The 22,786-nt window shown below is 45.2% G+C and overlaps 1 protein-coding gene across 1 annotated transcript in view; it reads right to left on the bottom strand.

Moving 5' to 3' along the window:
- Positions 1-10,780: 10,780 nt before the first annotated feature.
- RNFT2 (ring finger protein, transmembrane 2) overlaps positions 10,781-22,786 on the bottom strand; it is a 36,860-nt gene continuing 24,854 nt past the window's right edge. The window contains exons 8-10 of the mRNA XM_019470689.1: positions 19,587-19,652; positions 18,435-18,536; positions 10,781-16,708 (exon numbers count right to left, since the gene is read on the bottom strand). Of these exons, the coding sequence (XP_019326234.1) occupies positions 16,574-16,708; positions 18,435-18,536; positions 19,587-19,652 (303 nt within the window). The 3' untranslated portion in view covers positions 10,781-16,573. The remainder of the gene's footprint in view (positions 16,709-18,434; positions 18,537-19,586; positions 19,653-22,786) is intronic.

Genomic DNA, 22,786 nt, shown 5'->3' with positions numbered 1-22,786 from the left:
CCTCTCCCCTCTCCCTTCTCCCCTCTCTCCTCTTCTCCCCCTTTCCCAGGACTCCCCAAACTCCCCCTTTCCCCTTCCCCAAACTTTCACGGCTTCCAGCCATGTGCCTCCCCTCCACCCGGGTCATCCGTGCTCTCGTGGGGCAGTTTCAGCTCCGTGCCTGCACTGAGTGAGCCTGTGGCCCCTCTGGGCCAGCAACAGCAGCAGCAGCACAGGGCGGCTCGGGGGGCTCGGAGCAGGTCCCACATCACCCCAGCTGCTGGCCCTGGGAGGTGGAGGATGCTTGCCCCGCACACCCGTGCCTGCCAAGCCTCCTGCCCTCTTGTGAGTGGAGGAACTTCCTCTGTGTCCTGCCATCCCCTGGTGGGCTTTAGACCCATGGGTGCGGTGGGGCACCCATCGCTAAGGTCCTTGGGTGGTGAGATGTCCCCGCAGGACTGTCCAGCAGGGCAGCCTGGGACTTTGGCTGGCTGTGCCTGGCTCTGTGTTTTGGATAATGCCTTGCCCAGTGCCGGAGGCTTTCCCCAAGGAGGGTCCCAAGCCACCAGCCAGGAAAAAGCGTCCAAGCCCAGTTACTGCTGGTTCCTAGAGCCCCCACTGTGCTCCAGAGCCACCGAGCAAACCAGCAGCAGGGAAATGGGACATACCTGGTCCTGTAACCCTCGTTGTCATCCTGGTGACACATCCTGGGCTGGTGGGGACAGCTCTGCACCCTCAGCCCTGGGAGCACGCAGGGATACTGAGTGTACGTGGGGTCACCTCAGGGGTTTTGGGTGCTCTGAAGTGCTCTTTGGGACATGGATTTCTCCCCACAGACATGAGGAGCAAGGGCTCCTATTTTGGGTGCTTTAAATTAGATCTGTGAATGTCCCCCAATATCTGTCCATGTTCAGGAAAGACCTTAAGTGCATGTCTAACTTTCAGTATGCACTCATACTCCACCAGCTCGGATAGGGTTTAGACAAGAGCTTAAAGTCAGTTGAAAAATGCCACCAATACTGGGCTGACTTTGTACAATTTCAGCTTAACTGGGCTGTTTGCAACTCTTGGGCCAGACCTTGGCTGTCGGGAATCAGGTCTTACATTGCAAAATGTCTTGCATGCTTTTTAGGTGCATGAAATACCATTAAATACATACGTATAGTGTGGTGAAAAAGTATGGTCATCGAGAGAGTTTAAAAATAAGGTTTTCGAGCAGGTATGTGTGTTTGCACTGCGCGCGGGCGCGCGGGTGTGTGTATGCACTGGTGTATGGGGGGGCATTGTTGTCATCTGTCTGAGCCACAACTGCTGCCTCTGTCAGGAGGTTCAGCTGGTTACCTTTGGAAAGCTTTCTTTGAAAACAAAACCAGAACAAAACTGGTTTTTTTGATGAATCAAAGCCTCAATTTCTATAGAATCATCCGGGATGGTGTCTGCAGAGCTGTGCCCAGCAAAGCCCTCGGAGAGCGTCAGTGGTGTGGGGCAGGGGTTACAGATGTGGGACTGTGGTCAGGAGCAGAGCTTAGAGATCTTCTTTCCCTTCCCGTCAGTTTGTGGCAAGTTTGATTCTAGTGTCTGGAAGCAAACCCACCCGTCTGACTTGCTTGCCTCTCTGAGCTCAAAAAAAGTTGAAATCCAAGGGGGACTGCAGTGATTTCCCTTATCTAGTGTCTCAGGTGTCCTTTTCTTTCTAACAAGCCTGGGGAAATTCCTCCCTGCTCGGTCTGGGACTTCATCCCATGTAGAGAAGGTGGCAGGTGAGAAGGGCTGTCAGAGCCTGCTCGCTGGCCCCGTGGATCCATGCACACACTCAGCCCAGACTTCCTGGCAATCCCACGAGGCCAAAGCTGTTTGGATTTTTAATTTCTGTGAAGGTTTGCATAGCTTTGGTTAGGGAGATATTATTTTTTTTCCCCAATCTCTTCTGCTGTTGACTCTGTGGAGCCCTCACCCCCATCTGGCTTTCTGCACTTCAGGTCCAACAATAACCAGTTGCTTATAAATTGCTTTGATAAAGACACTATGGAAAAGCAAAGCATTATCCTCAACACGGCCGAGGCGAGCTCCTTTAGCATGCACAGACCTTCCTCGCAGCTTCAAAGGCTGCTGCAGACAGGATGTGCTGAGCTGCCTCCAAATGCTCTGGGGCTTCGTGGACACAAATACAAATGTAAGTCTCTGCAAAGAAGATCCTTGTGTGTGATGTGAAGCAGTTTCAGGGATGAAGAGGCCAGATGTGGGAGAATAACAAGCTAGTAACAGTCTCCTGGTTGCCCCTGTGCACAGCGGAATGACCTGTCTGACTCCTGGCAAGCTTCGAAGGCACAAGTGACCAAGCTGCTGATGAAAACACAATGCAACCCCAGAATAATTAAATCTATCATCTGCACCTCAGTTTCTGGGTTATTTTTGCCATTAAGAATCTTTTCTATTCTTCCTGAATAGTAATTTGCTTACACCACTGGAGGTATCTGATTATCTGCACTATCTCAGAGCCCAAGTGATAGTGCAGTGAGCTGGGTTAGACTTAGAGATGTGGTAAGACAGTAGTGTTTATTAACTCAGCAGAGTATTTCTGAACAAAAAATGTATTTTTCTGCCATCCTCAGAGACACTCTGCACTGATAATATTGTTCTGCAATGACATGGAAAGTCCAGGCTCTGAGCACTTGTGATCTTGGGATTTCATGGAACAGCTCATAAGAGGAGAGTAACCTGTACACTTAATAAATGTGCTGCAAAGTCAGCATTTGTCTTGTGATCTAGTGGTCGCAGAAGGGAGACGGAAGTTAGAGGAAAAGGCCAGTTTCAGCTTGGCTTACTCCTTGAGTTCCTTTCCTGCTTTTTCAAGTGGTAATAGCATTTTGCATTGGCTGCCGTGAGTGTACGTACTGTTTCCGAGGAAGGAGGTTGGTAGTTGTTCCCTCGGGTCCTTGTGGCTTTACACAACCGTGCAGCTCCGGGAATAACCCTGTGTACCGGGGAACTTCTCCTGCTCTCACAGCCCCCGGGTGATGCTAGTGAAAGCAGGATTAGGGCCACCGCATGTGACCAACTTCTTGTATCTGTGGACCATGCTTGGGATTTGCGGATGAATACTTTGCAAATGGCAGTTTTATAATATATAATCTGACATCACCTTGAAATATCCAGCCAGGGCATGAAGTATAGTTGTCATGTGCCAGTTTGGCATACAATGTCACTTGTATTTTGCTCTATTAGTTCAGAAGTGGCAGTGTATTAAAATCAAACCCTACTTGTGCTTGCCAGCTTCACCAGCCTGGTTCTGTGCCCACTGTGTTGCCAGTAATTCCCCCCACTGTTTGCTGCGAGGTTCACACAGAGCCACTCTGTCCAAAGTCTCAGTACAGTTAATTATCTGTATTAAAATTGGGTTGATAAGATTTCTGGAGATGTCACACTGAGCTGTGCAGGAGTGCAAAGAAAATTAAGGACCAGAGGCAGTACAGCTAGCGCAGGACTAAGCCGACTAGCTCAGCAGTGAGCTGCAGTTTTGCACGAGGACAAACATTCTGCTTGTTGCACCCCGTATGCATCCCTGACACAAAGAGGCAAGCGCTGTTGTTTATCCTCCTGGATAACTAAGGAAGAAGGAGCCTGCTCTTCCTAGCAGCAAGCATCGTGCTCAAAAATGCCAAAGGTCCCCGCCACCCTTGCCCCAACTTCACAGTTGAATTGCACAAGGAAAGCCTTCAACATTAACTTTCATGATAAACAAGCAGCAGTTTTCAAAAATAAACAGCGGTCCAGAAATGCCTCTCCGCAGGTGGACTATGGCCAAGCAGGCCACTTCTGTGCGGAAAGACTGGAGCCCCAACATGTCTCGTTACCCTGTCTGGATTCCTTGATCTTCCTGTGCTAAGATCTCCCTGACACACCGTTCTTCCAAGTTCTTCCCTAGTAGTTCTACTCTTCTTTCGTCTTACCTCTCAAACCCCCTCCTAATTGTTTTTTGGTCTTCCAAGTTACCCTTCCGTCCCCCACAGAGATGATAATGAAGTGTGAGTATACGTGGATGCAGGCTGCTTGGGAATTTGACAGGGCTCTTGCCCAGCCCTTGTTTTCTCGTTAACCTGCTGCTGCGTGAGGAAGGAAGCGAGAGCGCCTCGTTTTGTCCCTGCCTCAAGCTTTCCCTTTGCAATCCAAGCCCTTGAATATTTTTTTTCCTTTAAATATATCAATAACTGTTATTTTGTTTATTAGGAGTGGAACATGTGCCAACTGAATTGCCTGTGTAATCCATTTAAATCAAGAAGTTACATGCTGACACGTTAGCTGTGAGCAGAACTCCTTTTGCCAACTGCTTTAGGGGACATGATTCTCCTATGGCTTTATGCAGGTGGTACCCAAGCATGGCTTTGCGTCCCGTCTCTGAATAAAGATTAGTCAAAGAAATGCTGCGATGAGGCTCAGGACCCCCTACCCAAGTCATTTCATGCCCATCCGACTCGGCATCCCAGAGAAGAGTAGCTTTCTTTTTTTTGGTAAACACCAGCTTAGCAAGCTGTGTGAATAAACTGTAGGATTTAAGGCTGGAGAGCTCAAAGTAATTGAGGAGTCGAGATGCCTGTATCTATTAAAAGCAATGGGACATGCCGAGGCTGGCTGAGATGGTCTTGCAAATATCAGCCAAGATGATTTGTCGTCTCACAACCTTATTGCTTAATAGGTGCAATGAATAAGAGCAACTTTCTGAGCAGAATCTGCGTCTCCCTAAATGACCAGGAAGAGAGGGATACGTCACCAAAGGGAATGTTGGTTCCCATGAAAAATTTCAAAGCAAGTCATTTTTTTCTTTATCACTTCAATCCATATTTTCAATAGACACCACATTTTTCATATAGGAAGTCAGCTATAATTCCTTTTCTTTATAAGTAAATGCAAAATTTTGATAGTAGTGGACAATCCCCCCCCCCCAAGTTTCAACACTATACGAATGACACGTAAAATAAACAATTTTTCAGCAGCTCTGCAGAGGGGATACGCTGGCACTCTTTCCGACTTACTATCCACCCCAGTATTACAAATGGGATGTAGTTTGGCTTTCCTCAGCCTTTTTCAAGCCTGAAGTACCAAATTTTGATCTATCTGCTGAGTGCCTATTGTGGGAAATTTGGAGTAACTCCACTGAAGTCAATTGGGTTGCCCTGGATTTACAGTGCTGTAAATGAGATCAGAATTTGGCTCAAAGTATATTCCATTAATGAGTCAGATACTGGCAATGCAGCCAATATGCACCCAGAAATGGCTTTAACACAGCCTAGGATATTCAAAATTGTTTTATTGAAAGATGGGCTGAACGCCAGGATTCTGGGGTTCTCTTTTATTCTTTCCATGAAATTCACCTTTATGCAGAAGGCCAGCACGAGGCTGATGCAAAACTTAAGAGCCATTTAAGCTCTTACAATAGGGCTTGTGAGCTGCATGAGTGTTGTGCTGAGTTCTTTGCCTGCCCCAGAGCAGATTTATCACTCGGAGTTCAAGACGCTCTAGGATTTATCAACTTTTACAGGTTTTTATAGATTTTCTATATGTTAAGTGACACAGAGAGACAGTTTGTAAAATATAATGACACCAAGGATGATCTGTTGCAGGCCGTAGATGGCACAGTAGGACAAGGGTTCATAGCTGGCAATTGGAAGTGCTACTACAGGAGAAATAATAAATAAGGATTAAATGGTTTTGCTTTGGAGGAAATCCTTTAATCAACTCCTGAAGTCTTTATTCCAGTGTAACTTGAGTAAATATCTCGCCTCTTTGAGTGTGAGCAACCGCATCACAGGCTCTTCCTCCGTATCGCCAGCCCCGTTTCTCAGTAGTACCCTCCAGTCAGCTCAGGCTGTGCCCTGCTTTCCCACCCCGACGGTGCTGATGGGGTTAATTCTGAAGACCTCTCCATAAAGACATCTTGTGTGAGAAGCGCAGGTGCCCAGAATCTCCTCCTTGTGACCTTTCACAAGTCTAGAGCAAGCCGTGGTGCCTGTCTGTGCTCAGCGTTGGCCTAGACCTGTGGGTGCAGTCGTGCAAGCGCAAGCTGAGATCCCAGGCGGCCTGTGTGGGAGCGCAGGGCTGCAGGAGGGGCCGTCTCCCATGCATGCAGGCCGGGAGGCTGAACGGGGGACGCATTTCAACCTCTGGGCTGTTTATTGACGGTCTGTGCTCTGTTGGCCTTTTTTGTGTAGCCAGTATTATCATGTTCATACTTTCTCAAGTAGTGAACACCTTTCCTATTTACCTTCTGCCAAAAAAGCTAAGTAGCTTTGCAAAAAACCCCTTAAAATACCTCCAGGACTTCCAGAGAGCGGGTGTGTATGTGGAAGTCTGTGTGCATGCAGATACAGGAGCCATAGAAACTGTGTGGCTAGCTGGTAGCCTTGATCACAGCAAGACAAATGAAAACGTGCTTCAAGTCTAGATGATTCATTCTGGCTTTAGTCCTTCAAGCTATTTTCACTGTTGCTTCAGATTTCTCAAAACTGGAAAGCGAGACTGTAAACTGAGGGAGGGAGAGGTTGTAATTGCCACATCCTGTGCGCAGCAGCAGCTGGAGCAGCTGACAGTAACTGGGATAAAGCAGATACGCTTAAATCTTATGAGGCTGAACTGGAGACTAGTTCTAGGTTACTCAGTCCATCGCAGCGCCAGAATTTGCCCGCTTCCCTCACAGTGGAGGTTTCAGTTCATCTCAGAGGCAGCGCCACTGAATCGTGATAACCTTCCTGCTGGCATAAACAGGGTAGTACTACAGAAGGAAGGGAGTGATTGTGGGTTTACATCAGATCAGAATCTGCCCCAAAGCTGTTTGCCAGCCCTAATTACACTCTGACTTCATAGCCGATGCAGTTGCATAGTCAGCTACTCCCCCCCTCCTTTCTCCCACCCGGGTGAAATCACCTCATCCAGAGGGCCAGCAGAGATTTCTCCACTGAGGTTTTTATAAGATCACTCATTGTCACAGTCTCTGCGAGCTAGACAACACAGTCTGAAAGATGGGATCTGCCCCAGCCAACGCTGGTATCAACAAGCCTAGGTATAAATGCGGGAAATGGGAATTTCAGAGTAGATGCCCCTTGGGCACCTCTCCTGCTAATTTGCACTTAGATAGGTGCCTTTCTCTGAGCACTTTATTAATTAAGGCTTGCAGCCCGCCTATGAGGCAAATAAGTTATTACTGCCCTCATTTTACAGCAGCAACTGAAAGAAGTGGTTTGCCCAAGGCCACAAATCTAATCAGTGGCAGAACCAGGAATGAGTGAGTTCTTCCAGTCTCCTGTGATACTCCTGCACCCCATTGCCTACCTGTAACAAAATTAATGGCTTCCCTAAAAGTTAGCGTTTTTGTTAACGTGATGTAAATGAAGATGGAGCACCCGAAAGAACGAGCCTTGCAAAATGAGAGCTCACCAGAAATCCTGCAGTAGCACAGGGATAAAGGCGTAATCTCTTGTGTTGAACCACAAAACCAGCATCCCCATAAATTATATAACTCTTCTTGTCAGTAAATTTAGCAGGAGGGTTCAAGCATAAATTTAAAAGAAGCTTTTATTGTAACCGATGCATCAATATAATTAAACCCAAACACAATTCTTTTGCTTTCTTAGGCTGGAGAAAACCCTGTGCCCTTGGAGAAAATTGTTTCCCCTTTTCCTACAGGGAATCCAGAGCCTGAGCAGCAGCTGTGAAGAGTGGAGATAAAGAAAGAAGTGGAAGATGTTGGAAGTGCTTTGGGCAACGTGAAGAAGGATTTGCACGGAAGGAGCTGTTCAAGGGCCCAGCAGCAAAACAGAGACACATACATGCTTATATATAGAAGAATGTAAACCCTCCTGTATGCATACGTTAAAACGTGCATGCCTTGTTGAGAACGTAAGCAACGTTCCTTGTAGATGATGGTGGTCTGAGCATTCATGCTCCTGCAGTCTGAGTCAAAAGATTAGTGATGTCCTTGCTGTAATGCTAGCATTTTCTCCACTGCACCTCGTTTATGGCAACGTAAACGTTCCTTTCAGTGCAGCAGGATGAAAAATAATCTCTACATCCAGAGTTAAGTAATATCTTGAGAGACCAAACTTGCTGCAAAATGGGCATGTCCTAGCCGTGGTGGTGGGGAACAGGTGCTTAGCAGCTTGGACAACAGACAGTTTGTGTGTGTATATATTAAGCGCTATAGCACCAGGTGAGATAAGCTTTTCTTATGACTTTAGTTTCTCTGGTGCTACATTTAATATTTGTCTGGGGCTAAACTGCCTCTTTGTGGTGCTACAGTTTCCCCAAGAGGATGTTCTGAAACATGGGACAAGGAGAAATCTATTTTGGTTATTAATATTTATACACAAGATAGCAAAAAAAAATACTTGTTGAGAAGGTGCTATTTTTTTCTTTCTTTCAATCTCTGCATAAATTAAGACAAAACAAATAATCTAGCCCAGAACTTTATAAAACTAATTTTCCTTGGGGCAGTTCTTTTTCTTTTGGCGGTTCGGAGCTTGGGAAGCAGCATTCACCGAGGTGGCAAAGACACACCAGCTCTTTTCACTGCAGTGTGCATGTCAAAGCCTGCTAGTGCAGAGTCTCCTGCAGTCCCGGAGCTGGGTGTTCTCCTGGATGGTGATTTAAGCAGTCTCAAATCCTGTGAACCAGGGAAGAGCTGGTTGGTTTCTAGACCAATCAATAGGCTAGGGGATACCAGGAGAACTTCTCCTTGGAAGTCAAAGGGCTTTTTTCAGTCTAGTACTGAGTGCTTTTTTTCTTGCAGCCAAAACTACCTGTCACATTCAGGATACCTTCCAGATGCTATTTACAGTAATTGTTATGCACAGTTTTTTAGAAACGTTTTTCCCAGCTTCAGATATTTGCACCAGAAAATTGTTCCTCTCATGGCAGGGGGGGATTTTCAAAGGCATAAAGGAACGTTAAGAGCCCGATTTCCAAAGGAAGTTTGGCTCCTTGTCTTTTAAATACTTCCTAACCCTCGCCCAGTCAAGGAACAAGCTGGGTGGTCACTGTGTCCCAGTCAGACCTTGCATTTTTCACTACTGCAGGAGAAATGTTTCTAAGCAATCTAAAAGCTGAATTCTCCCTTTATCAAATATTCACCAATGTGTTTTGGGCCCCTGCACACATATCCATGGGTGTTATTGATCCAAGTCAATTCACAAACAGCAGAAAGGGCTATGCTGAAAGAGCAAATTGTTCCTAATGAGTAACCTTGCCCTACTTTATATTATGTGCGGTGTTGGGAGGGATCGTGTAGCTAAGTGTAGTTTGTCTGTGGATAGAGTTTGGATGGCCTCAGAACCACAGGGACCGAGAAAACATTTTCCTACCATTTTTGGCCTGATGTTTAGTAACACTCGGCATCCTGTACTCCTTCCCGACTCAGTCTCCTACTGAGATAAGTAAGAATTCTTCTAGCAAAAGGAGGAGCCTCAGCTGATTTCAGCAGTGTTGCAAGTGCTGGATTAGTGACTGCTGGATCGGACATAGTCCTAAAAATACAACTGTCTGCAAATTACTCAAACGAGGAAGTGAAATTGTGCGTACGGTATTGCACGAGTCAAATTTGAACAGAAAATAATTGATCGGGAAGACTGGATGCGTCACTTTGCTATACAGGCCACGCAGCCCACAGGAGGTCTTCCCTCCACCCCTACACAATCTGCCCTCACCCTGTGTGTGTACCCCACGTACACGGAGGCAGCCTTGTGACAACCCATCCGGCGTAGGAGCTGGCTTACATTTCTCAGTGCAAGAGAGAGGGCTCTCCCACATATTCCTCGCCTGTAACAATTATTAGCTCCCGAGTTCTGAATGTTTAAGAAACTTCTCACCCGGAATATGCATTATTCCGTTCTCCCTTCCATCTTCTGTGCGTACGGTTTGCACTGCCATTGGTTTTCCTGCCGCACTGGCTATTTGGGTCTGCAGCCTTGAGACTTCTTGTAGCATTTTTCCCAAAGAGGCAATTCCCCTGAAACAGCACAGCAAAGGAAAACGAAAGAAAGTTCTGTCCTTACCATAGCGTCCTCACCTTGGGAAAGCCTCTTGAATCAGTGATCAACCTCAGTAGCAAAGTGATTGGCTAATCTCCCTCAGTCCTACCCCGCCGTGGACAGGCTTTTCTGTAAAAAACCCAAAACCCCAGAAGTCCCAGGGGAGCGGTATCCTCCTTGGTGGTTCCTAATAGTCAGCAAAAATGTCAGAAGACACGTGCTGCCTGTTGTTACTCTCATGAAACAGCAACCAAATGCTATGGTGCTTCCCAGGTGTAAACGAGAGCAGGTCCGGTACCCCAAATCCTGCTTTAATCCTGATTTGCTTCACTTTTGTAGTTCTAAATTGGACGTTTAGTGTGAACCGAGGGTTAAGTTTTAGAGACTTTCATCTACTAGTTGCTGGGTCAAGCAAGCTTTGCTAGAGAAACAGCTTACCAGCACTTTATAGCCAGCATTCCCTGTACATAAATCGAATCATTTACTAGAGGGTATGTATTTGTCAAAGCCTTACATTTTCTGGTATAATTGCTATTCTTGAATGCCTCCATTTTTTGACAAGGGGTGTTTTTATCCTTTTTAAAATACCTGATTTAACCCTGGTTGATGTTTGTATTGGAAAAGAAAGCATGCTGTATACTCCCCTAGTGCTGTTCTTACTGTATTGCAACAGCTGTGTGAGATGGTGGGGGGTTTCTGTACCGTACTAACGGGTGGGAAACCAGCACAGTTCCTCTCTCTTGCTCCTTTTTTTTTTTTCTTTTTTCTTTTTTTTTTTTACAGCAGCCAAGAAGTCATTGATTTTGATTAGCTTCGCAGTTGCGCCTCCGTGAAGACCGGGGAGTGCTCTCTAAATGAAAAAAAAAAGACCTCATCTTAGGTTTCAGCAGACGGTGCGTGTGCAAGCCAGAGGAGGAGGTTATGAGATCATAGTCTATATAGAACGCCGCATAATGTGGCTGTGAGGAAAGTCTTTATTAATTTTTAAAGCAGCACTCCACCAAGATAGCTCCCATCACATATTGGAACTTCACATTTCAAGTTAAAAAAGCAGTCTAGTGTGGACTACTAATCAGCTTCTCTCCCCCTGCCTGTTAAAGTAAGTCCTTTGGCCAAATTAATTCTAGGATAGCACCGCTGTCTGGTTGCAGATGGCTGGGTTACACCCAAGACAGAATTTAGCCCATTAATTCCAGATTCCTTCCTCTTCTCTCTTAGAATTATTTTCAGTAGGTAAAAAAATATGGAATGGGACCAGTGCTACCTCCTATATTGTACAGGAACAGCAATGCCTCCTGTGTCACACACTTTCATGTGCCCAGGAGAGGCATCACCCAATAAAAACATACAGCAAACCACCAAAATCAATGAGTTGTCAGTGATGAGGAGTGAGAAACCCATCATACCTCTGCTTTAGAGCATGTAGGCATGCAGAAATCACCCTAATTTAGCTAAGCCCATTACTAAAGCAATTTACTTAAATCAGAAACACTTGTTAAATCAGTTTAATCTGATTTGTGAGTTTGCTTTGTTTCCACATCATACTAAGATTACAAGGGCCTTACCTCCACTGCAAACGCAGAAGCAGTACCTTCTAATGACACTGATTACAAACGGATTTGGTTAAACCGGTGCAGTTTCTATGTCCACGTGCACCTTGGAAGTGGGTGCTTTTCCCTGCTGCCTCGTAAGACGAAACAGTTTTGTTCAATACTGCTCTCACTGTAGTCCTCACAGGTTCAGCAGGCAAAGGAGAGTCTCACTTTGGCGGGGGGCAATGGAGGATGGGGAAGCAAAACTGAAGGAGATCTTTCCCTTCTAAAAACTGCACTACCATGTACAAAATGGTTCGTGATGAGGACAGAATAGTACTTCTACCTCAATATTTAATTTCCTACAAATGGTTTTAAAACGTATGTCCATGATCTTGACAGAAGTCTTGAGAGAGATATATATATAAAACAAACTACCTGTGGCCCCAAATTAAATCCTGGACCCACATTTTTTGTCCGTGTCAAAACCTCCTGGCTATATTCTACCTCCATGACAGGTGAACAGTATCTTCACAACTTTTCTAGGGGCAAATTTGCTTAGAGCAAATTTGATTTTGAATCCAAGCTTCAAAATTAGCCGCATTCTTGTAGAACAATTTGCAAGGCACAGCTTGCTGTATGCTGAGCTGAACTTGTTCATCTCTCTTAGTACAAAAGGTTAGGAGACACAGTCATGTTAATTCGAAATCCAAAAGCCTGGGGAAGTCTAAATAAGATGGGACTTGATCTTCCTTAGGAAAACACTAGTGTATCAGCTAGGCTGAATGGAGGAGAGGAACCCTCGCATGCTGCTCCAACCTTGGTCTTCTAATTCTGTCCCGGTCCGACTGTGCAAGCCCTTTCCGTTCGGAAGGCTGTCTTTGCTCATATGTCCCTGTCCCCAGCGTAAGACACTTCTGTGCTTCTTCCCTCTGCCAATCCTACTGGCTTGAATCACGCGCCAGCTGTGTAACGAGAATCTCTATCAGCATACACCCCAAACGCACTCCCAAACGCAGGTCTTCCAAACAGCTCTGCCCGTAGCAGTTGTGGGAAAAAGCTGTCTCTTCCAGTCAAAGCTGCAGCATTTCCATTCCCCATCTGCAAGAGAAATTTAAAACTACAAAACAAGTGAATATTTTTTTCTGACAATATTTATTTGAATACAAGGGTGAATTTTCATGTAACTCCGATCAGACTTCTTCAGTGTTCACTCTGCATGAATACTTGAGTACTTGTTCACACGTTTTTTAATATTTACAGAAAGTGACTTTGGAGCTTGACAAATATTCACTGAAAGCATCTGGGTACTGAACTGCCATTATTAGTTACATCCATTATTAGTTACAGATGCCACCTAAGGAGAGAGCAAAACCAACTACTATGGGATTTAGTTTTCACGGGTATTCACAGCATAACCTTTCCAATCAATTTGAAGACCACAGTTTATCACAAGAAAAAATCTTCCCGTCATCTTTAGTCCTTAGGACATTGGCAAATTTTCCAGTCTGCTCCCTGATGCATTGCTAACAGAATAAACCAGATGAAATGCAGTGAATACACAATTCCTTGCACATTACTGATTTAGTACTATTTGGATGCAAACTCTTGCAGAGTCACTGTGCAAGTTTCCACCCTCACCAAAGCAAGAGCGAAGCATATGCTCACTGCTGATACGAGTTCCTGAAGGCTCCTGTTTATGGTTGGATGTGGCTTCTCTCTTTTGTAAAAGGAATTTCATATGCTGAGACTCTTTGTACATATTTATAATGACTTTATTAAAAAAAAGAAAAACAACTGTTCAATGGCGAAAAAAGGCTCCGGCTTTTATTTCCTCTCTGAAATTTGAGCGGATAATTTCTTTCCACATCCCTAACTGTTTTCCCATGGAAATCAACAGAAGTTTCTCATCAGTTGTCACTAGAACTGAAGTTTCCCCAGTATGTCTTCTGGTCCAAATGTCACGTTCTAGGAGAGGGTGCCTTACAAAACCACCACCCTAACTTACCCGCGGAGGGAGGGTTTGACAGACTGCTAACGGCACAGGGCTGTTTCTTCCACAGCATCCAGGCCAGAAGAATAGGGACTGAAGGATGTTGTTTTAATTTAACAGCTATGTAACAGTGGCCTGTAGTAAATTCTTTAACCTCGCAGGAATTAAGCCGATCTTTGTTATGCTTCCAGTAGAATAAATATCCACAGCATAAAATTTCACCTTCTATTCAGCACTAATTAATTTTAGCAGAGAAGTGGAGCACTGGATGGCCCACCGAATCTCGGGCACCCATGCCCTCTCAGGTGCAGGCTCTTCCCATAATGAAGCCCTGGCACCCAGATCTCAGTGCTGCATTTTGTCACTGAGGTATCCATTTGAACAGCAACAGAAGCCTTCTGTCTCAAAGGCTACCCAAACAGCAACTCGCCTGGATTTCTGTTGAGACAAAGGAGAATTGCAATGGGTTACCTGCACACAGGTGTCGGATACCTCTGAGCACACCACCAGAGGAGCCAGGCTTCTGTACCGGGACCAGAATGCTGCCTTATAGTGAGGGAAAGCAAGAATCCAGAAGGGATCACTGAGATGAAGCAAAAGAAAAATGAATCATTAGAAGTCCTTTAGAAAATCTTGGTGCTGGTGCAGGGGTTCTTACATGGGTACCAAAACCATCCGAGGTACGTGGCAATTCTTCCGCTGTGTGCTGGTATGAAGTCTTAACTGCGTGATCTTCCTGAGCCCTTGGGCTGTAGCAGTGGTTCAAGTATATGATGATGATGATAGTCCCCTCTCTTACACTGACAACTGGGAAAGGTCATTCAATAAAGCAAAAAAAAAGTAAAGAAAAAGGACGATAAGAATGGCAAAAAATGTTCCCTGTTCTTTCCCCTTGATTACCTTCCTTCCTTATCACCAAATAAAAAATAGTAATTCTGAAACAGCGTATCAAGTGCTATCTGTAGTTTTAGGCTCAGATTGACCTTTTCATACACTTCTCCAAATACATTTTCCAGGAGCATTTAGGAAAAAAAATCAGAATTAGAAATGGCTTTTCAAACATTTTGAAAGCAGATACCACCAACCCTTTAATTAATTGGCATTGCACTGAAAACAGACGCTGAAACCTTTCATAAATGGCCTGCCCACAGAATTGGTAATTTTCCCTGTTCCTGGTGAATATACCAGACTATTGTACATAACAACATTTTTATGCCCACTGAAAACCTTGCTTCCTTCCTTACTGAACTCTCTTCCCCCATCCCAAAACGGCTATTCCCACTGGAGATAGCCACTGGATTCCTTGGCTTAGCTCTCCACTTTCATGGGATCCATTTGACAAGAATCAAATCACTTTGTTTTGGAAAGTAAAGCTTTTCCTCCTCTACTTCCCTGTATCTCTCAAGCCAGATTTGGACTATCTTCCCTGCTCAGGCTCTGCTTCTCATCGTTTCTCCTCTAGCCATACCGAATTATTATTTCCAAAGAAATGTTGAGCCTTAATCCTGTTACCATTAGCTCCTGTTTGCTTTAATTCTTCTCCCTGTGGAGTTTCACAGCAGGAGGGGAAGGCGGCAGTCAGTACATACACACAGGCTCATTTCCCCCAGGTACAGTTCTTCCTGATTATCCACTCAAGTGGGATTGTAACCTTACGGCCATTTCCATAGTAATGAGCATGGAAGATGCCACAATTGCCTAATGAGGCACTTTCTCTGGGTGTGCAGCGAAAAGCAGAGGTTGTTCAGGGAAAGAGAAAGCTCCAGCAAACAAACAGCAACTCCATTTGCATGCAAGTGCCACTGCAGCACCCTCAGCAGAGATGGAAATTGCAGCAATATAAAGTATGTTAATTCTCCTGTTAACAATACAAGGTATCTCCTCGAAGAGCTTTTTCTGAAGCGGAGGTGTTACAAGCCACCATCACAGGTGGATTATCCAGCTTGTGTATAAACCAGGCTGGCTCCTGAAGCAATGCAGCTGCTTCTGTATAATTCTGCCTTCAAGCTAGTAAGTCTCACTAAATCCCGTCTCTCCAGGGGGCCCCGCATCCTGATGCCCCAGCATTTCTGGTATCAACAGCAGCACATGGGCTCAGTGCTGCGGGAGCATGTTTTTTCTGGTTTTGGACCCAGGCAGGTTCTGGATGCTCAGTGGCACTGGTTTTTAAAGGCAGTAAGCCTTGCCTCAAGTGGCTCCACTGAGGGGCATATTGCAAAGACACCTGAATTTGTGAGATGCTCTTGGTTAGGACCTTAACTTTTCACCTAGACAAATCAAACTTGACTTTAATCTCTCCCTGCCTCCCACTGTTCTCCCCATATACTAGGAAATCAGAAAGCCTGATCATGAAAATTTAGAGGAAAAACATTCCCAAGAAAAGCAAGTGTCATTTCCAGCTTCACTAGCATAGTCTTTCCCAAGTTCCTTGAGATTTCATTAAGATGACAACACGTGCAATTTGTGGAATCAGTTGCAAAAACACAGCTGCTGGGAAATGATGTTTCTCCAACCCCAAATAAACTTTGGGCACGTGGTTCTGAAGCACCGTTTTGGAAGAGTTCTCAAAGGTAATACAACAGCAACAGCGTAATTCTATGAAGTTACGGATTCAGGGAAGCTAAGGCCATTTAATGTGAAAAATCCCACCAGTGGTTTGAGCCAGAGGAGGACAGCTTGTTTCCAGTATACCAGGTTATACACATGCAATTCACAGTACGCTTGTCTTATACACACAATATTTATCTATACTAAAAGGACAGAAAAAAAGGAAACATCCCAGGCAGTTTATAACCATGTAAATTCAAGAAAAAATCTCGGCTGTAGCTTAGCCATGGAGTTTGCCATAACATAAAACACATCTTTCTTGCCTTTGAGGACAAAGTTTCTGGCTAGTAACAATTGTTGTTCTGTTGGCTCCTGGAGAAACAGAGCTGGAAGAAAGACGAAGACAACAAATCCACAGGCAACTAAATAGGGGCACGGGATCACCAGGTTTTCCAGCTTTTTCTTCTCTCCGCACATGTTATTCCATTTGTCAGTACGTATTGGTTTTAATACACCTGGAAATGAGCAGAGGTGGTGCCATCTTTCCAGCAACGCAGAGTTTCTACTGTGACAGAACGACAAAGAGGACAGGTTTTCTCCCTGTCAAACCAGAGGCAGAGGCATTCTTCACAAAACACATGCTGTGGAGACAAAAGGGCATCATCACAATGAGAGCAGGAGGTCCAGTCTTGTCACTAAGTGTGCACACTCAATAGGACAGTGATGGGAGCAAGTAACGATTCAAGTTCAGGTGGACAGTGCAGCTGAGTAGCAGTGCTCACATGACATGAAAAATAAATCCCAGCATTACTGGTACACCAGTTTGCCAAAGCTCTGTTTCTTAATATAGCAATAGAAAGAAACATTAAAAAGGCCTACGACATTTGGGCTAACAAAGTTGAGAGGGTTTCCTGTACCCTGTTTCCATCCTCAATTCCCTGGGTTATTTTACAAGTCTTTACTTTGCTCAAACAACCCTCTTTCTTCCCCCTAGTCCTTATTGCATTTGTTTTTCTTCTGCTCACACCACCCAGTCCCAGCCAGTAGCTCCGCGGTCTCCATTTCCCTTTCTCTATAAATGGCAGTTTTCACCCCTTATCTTCTTCTCTCATTTCTACACTGAGTCACAACAGGATTCTCCCTCCAGACTGCCTTGGGTACTAACAGAGATCAGGAGGGACGGCTGTCCAGCACACAACCCCATCTACCCCAGACTGGAAGAGCAGGAATAGGGCAAGAAGGGAGTATTAGAAGCTGTAAGAAGCTGAGACCTCCTCAACACGTGTGGAGTCAGCAGAAATGTTACTCGTCAAAATCTCCACTCTGATAAGCACATACAAAGATGGCTTCTCTGGGGCTTACAGCTTGATAACATCTGCACAGATGTTCACAGGAATAGTAAGAGGCACTTTTGATGCACAGGTGACCTGCTTGCTTTAATCTGATAACCCTGTTACGAAGCATGGGAATGTTAAAGCTCTTCAGGAAAAGGCTCTTGAGCTTCATTTTGATATCACGAGAGAGCGTATTTCCCACCAATTCCATTCCCAGAAATGGCTGAATCATTCTGCCTAAGGTTTTCCTGCATGCACCCACACATCAGCCAGAGACAGCCTCCAGGATGCAGAATTTCAACTCCAACAGACAAAGCTTGACTGAGTTATATGCAACTGAAGAGAAAATCTTGGGGAAGCATCACCAGTCTTGCCACGAGGCAATGCCTTCAGCTGGCCTCTGATATATTAACAGAACCCATGGCAGCGTGGTGTGTTCGAAGGGTTTTACCAGCACCAGATTAGGACTACTGCATTACTCAGAGCATGCCATTCTTAAGCTCTAGGTTTTGCCAGTGTTTATCAAATGAGAAACAAAACAATTCCCAGGTGCTGGCAGCGGTGACCAACTTCTATATGCAGAACTACTTTTATTCCTGGCCAGGTGTTCAGAGGCCAGACCATGATTACCTGGTGCTGCACCAGTCTTCATGCATCCTATCAGGCTCATTCTGGATCTGTGCCCCTCTCATAGCACTTGCTTGTAATTCGGTTGGCGTATTGACTAGCCAGTCTCCCCAAGGGTCAGATAAAAATGTCTTGCATTCTAGATCCAAGGTTTGCACTGCCAACTGGCAGTCCCTGGACTACAAGGCTGGTCTTTTCCATCTCAATGATCAGCCCCTAAAGAGTGGCTCAGCTATCATGAATCACTGGTATCCGGAAGAGGGCAATAAATATCCACTAGGACCTAGATCAAGACCCAGCAAATGATGTTAGAAGTACTCAGGCTAACTGTGCCTCTCCCCAGCTGAAGAAGTTAACCAAATGAATGCCAATGGGGGAACCTGATGTGGGAAGCTTGGGGTCTTACCTGGCACATAAGGATCAAAGGTTCCCTGAATTCTGCTTGGCAAATGGCACAGATGTCACCTGCCTCACTGCACTGCTGGCTGGTAGCACGAACTCCATAGGTCTGTTAGGGAGAGATGGAAAAAAATCCGAATGTCAAAGGGTTTGAAGATAATCTGGTTTGTGGCTAAGCATATATATAAGACACTGTTTTTCACCCCCAGATTCCCTGCATGACCTGGGAAGGACACCAGTGTTATGTCACTGTGTATAGGGAAGAGAGATTTGGGCACCAGCACACAGAACACAGGGAGTCTGGAGCTCTGTGTTCTCTGTTTTGTTTTCCCCTCAAGCTGACTCCATCTTTTAGTGCCTCCACTTGTGGAGCAATGATAATGAAATTTAATGAGCTCAACAGGGAGCTGAAAGGATTAATTCAGCATCATTTGCAGAGGTGTTTAGATAGCGGGAGGTATTATTATTAGCAAGTTAGACAATAGAAGAAAGAATAACAGCAGCAGCACCCACAGGCTTCCCACTTTTCTTTTTAAATATGTGGAAGGTAAATGTTGCTTCTCCTGTTGTAACAGTAATAGGGGAAATGGAAACATGCTGAGGAAAAATGACCAGCCCAAGCCCACAGAATAAGCAAGGCAAGCTCTAACAAACTTCCATGATGTTATGTTCCTTTCCTCTACAGTCTTTGATTTTACCATTTTAAAATATAAGTCACAGTATTTCACTGCAACAGATCTAAATATCAGTACTGCATAATGCTATGCCTGGGATAATTTCTGTGCACTGTAGGATCTCTTTTAATGTCACTGCACATCAGGCGCTACATACTTCTATTTAAAGTCTTTCTCACACTCTGCACTAACAAAGTTTTGTCAGCTTCTTGCAGTTTTGGCCTCAATGGATTAATCCATATTACACAGGGCTTCCAATCAGACAAAACAGGCCAGACTAGCAACAATGTCTTACCACAGCTGGGACAGGGCAGGTATCAGAAAAGGTTCCTAACATCCCTGACAAGAGATACCAACTTATCCAGCCAGGGGACAACAAATTATTTTATTCTATGATCCTGATACACTGAGCAATTTTCAACTTCATCATTCAATGGTAACAAGGTTCCACCTATGAAACTGGTCTAATGCATATGACTACTTACCTGTGGGGTGCAAAGGACCTTCAGTGCCTTCCGGACACTTCCCACACGACCACAGATGTCAAAAGACTGCAATAAAGACGTTCCATTTTAGACACTTTTCACAAAATGTGTGTGCGTGCGTGCGCGTGTGTGTGTACAGTCCAGAAGCTCAGGAAACAGTTTCTCCAAAGGGATACTTGGAGGGAACAAAGATCCTAAGTAACAATGGTGCCAAAAAAGATTTCATGGTGATCATGAAATATGTAATAAATGTGAATTGACAGTGGAGAAGAGTAGCCAAAAAAGCTCTGGTAACAATGGACTGCAAATCAGGGGCTTTACAGGACAGAAAGAGGAGCAGACAGCAGGGAGTTGTGGTAGGGTAAATTGCCCAGCCCCACTAAGTAGGAAAGGGCTAAAATGGACCCATTTCCACCCTGAGTACTGAGTACCTGAGAAGCCCAGAAGTGAGGTTAGAAAACACTGTGGCTAGCTTGCGAGAGAGGGAAGGAAGGGCAGCTTTTTCACATGGAAGAGGCAGAAAACGGCTTTCCTCAGTCTCTGGGGAAAAGGGGGATTTCCAGGGCTGTGCGGCTCTGCCACACAGCTTGACACTTCAGGGCCCAGATGATATTATGAAAGAAGGAGTGGGAATTGCCTGTCCTGCTGCAGAGAGTGATTTAGCGGAGTGCAGTGATTAAATGCTACCAAGAGAAGAACGGCCTGAGGAATGAGAAGCAGGACTGAGGCTGAGTTGCTCCCATCCGCCTAAAGAGTGAGAAACTTCAAATGCCAGGAAGGGAGTGGGTTTCCAGCACCTCAGTGCTTTGCAGACACCCAAAGATGGCCAACAGCAGGGGCAACGCTAGGTCCTTTTCTTCCCCCCTCCCTCCATTGCCCAGCAAACATGATGTAACTGCATCTGGAGAGCAGCGCTCGTTCTGGGCTCCTCATTAAAGACTAAAAGCAGTTCAGAGAAGGGCAGAAAATGAGCCTGCAGAAAATGATTTCTGAAAAGAGACTAAAAGACATAAATATTTACAGCTTGGCTGAGCAGTACAAAAGTGGGGGGAAAAGATGATAAACTGCCTACAAATATCAAGGGGCTGAGCAAAAAAGGAGACACTCAGCATTCTTAAAGTGAAAACACGGTACTACTAATAAAAGGGAAAACAGCTTGAAAACCTAATCTGGTATGCCAGCTTCATCTTCCCTATCTGCTGGCAGAACACAGGGAAAAAGACACTATGAACTAGACAAGATATGAAGAAATGACAGTGCAAAGAACAGCCCTACATTAGTTGGGAGAAGGGCCAGATGACCTAACAGGACCTTTCCATTTCTAATCTGTCTGAGTGAGAAGCGGCTAGGAGGGCAGGGGAAGATGTGATGCAGAATATGTAGAGCTGTAGTGGACTAGTGGTACAAAGGCACCAGAATGCCTGGAGTTGGCTATTTTTTTTTTGGGTTAGCATGATTAAGTGGGCTCACTGCAGGGAATGCCAATGAGATCATCGTGCAATAGATGTGGAATCAAATGAAGGCACCAATAATGCTTCCAGTCAGCACGTAAAAAGGCTCCCAGGGTCCTTCCAGTAATGCTTCCAGTCAGCAACTAGCACTTGAGGCTGCCGAGTACTACAGACTTTTTCTCTTCTAACAAGGATAGGGATCAGCTCTTTTCCACAGTCCAATTCACAGCTTTTTCTGGTTGCTTTGCTTGTAGCGTGACTTCTAATGCCTTTGCTCTGGCATGTGTCCTCTTCTCCCAGTCCATTTCCCCCCTTCAATTTTTTTTCCTCTGGAGTTTCCTGTACCCCCAAAAGACGCACGTTTCAGTAGTCTAACATCCATTTATCACCCCATGCACTGAAATCTATGTTGCATCAGTCATCTTTCTAGCAATATGATTGCAACAACTGGGTTCACAGACAGTGAGTGCTTCTGTTCAGGATAGGGAAAAAATAAGACCTGGATGCCCTTACTGATGAACATCTGGAATTTCTTTGCCAAAATCAGAGGTTCATGTTTACACAGTCCAGACAGAGACACCAAGACAGCTCCCATCAGCTGCACTATATATAACCTTCTGAAGGTCGAGCCTGCCCTTTGTGTAGGGAAAGGGGATGCGGCCCTAGCTGAGCCCTGGATTTTTGCCAGGAGCACAGAAGGTCTGAGTGCCAAATTGGCTTCTGTGGTTTTTCTAATGTGGTTTGTGGCTTTGCTAATGTGGACTCCTTTGGGTATATTTTCAGTGTCTCAGGCAAGGAATTAGACCTGCAACTCTTGTGATTGTAAATGGGATGCACACACCTAGTATTTCATGATCTGTATTGGAAGTGTGCTCCCACTTTTCTTTCACTTCCAAGCAAAGTCTCTAGCATGCAGAGGTCTAATCCTAACCTGGACAGATCTGTGGTACTAAGTAGTTGCCACACAATGACCTGGGACATGTTCCTGGACCTATCACCCTTCAGCTGGCCTATCCATCCGTTTACACCTCTAATGAACTATATGAATTAAAGGAAGAAACATGCATGTTAAAGGCATAGGCTGTAGCCAAGGCACTTTCACACAAGCGTGCCCCACAGTCCTCATCCTAAGTTACAGTCAAGGCCAGTAAATAGCAGTCCTTCTCTCCTCATGGAGCTTCTAAATAACAGATCGGCAGAACTTTTCAAAATGAGGTTGCCTTTCCAATCTAGATTATCACAACACCACCTATAAAGGCTTCATAGTAGAGAAACATCAAGCTAGCCCATAAAGAACTGCTTGCACCTATATGTTAGGGCCCTGAGTGCATTAATAGGCCTTCATGGCCCTGAGGAGCCTCACCTGGGGTCTCCACCCACAATCCCTGCCCATGGGCCCGGAGCTCTATCAGTCCTCATCCTAAGTTACAGTCAAGGCCAGTAAATAGCAGTCCTTCTCTCCTCATGGAGCTTCTAAATAACAGATCGGCAGAACTTTTCAAAATGAGGTTGCCTTTCCAATCTAGATTATCACAACACCACCTATAAAGGCTTCATAGTAGAGAAACATCAAGCTAGCCCATAAAGAACTGCTTGCACCTATATGTTAGGGCCCTGAGTGCATTAATAGGCCTTCATGGCCCTGAGGAGCCTCACCTGGGGTCTCCACCCACAATCCCTGCCCATGGGCCCAGGAGCTCTATTTAAGCTCAGCCCTGGAGGTCCCAGTTCATGTTTGAGCTGTGCTGT

The sequence above is a fragment of the Aptenodytes forsteri genome, unplaced genomic scaffold (assembly GCF_000699145.1).
Source record: "Aptenodytes forsteri isolate BGI_AS27 unplaced genomic scaffold, ASM69914v1 Scaffold415, whole genome shotgun sequence".
In the NCBI taxonomy this organism is placed as follows: Eukaryota; Metazoa; Chordata; class Aves; order Sphenisciformes; family Spheniscidae; genus Aptenodytes; species Aptenodytes forsteri.
The sequence above is the reverse complement of the archived record's forward strand: the minus strand, read 5'-3'. Positions and strand labels throughout refer to the sequence as shown.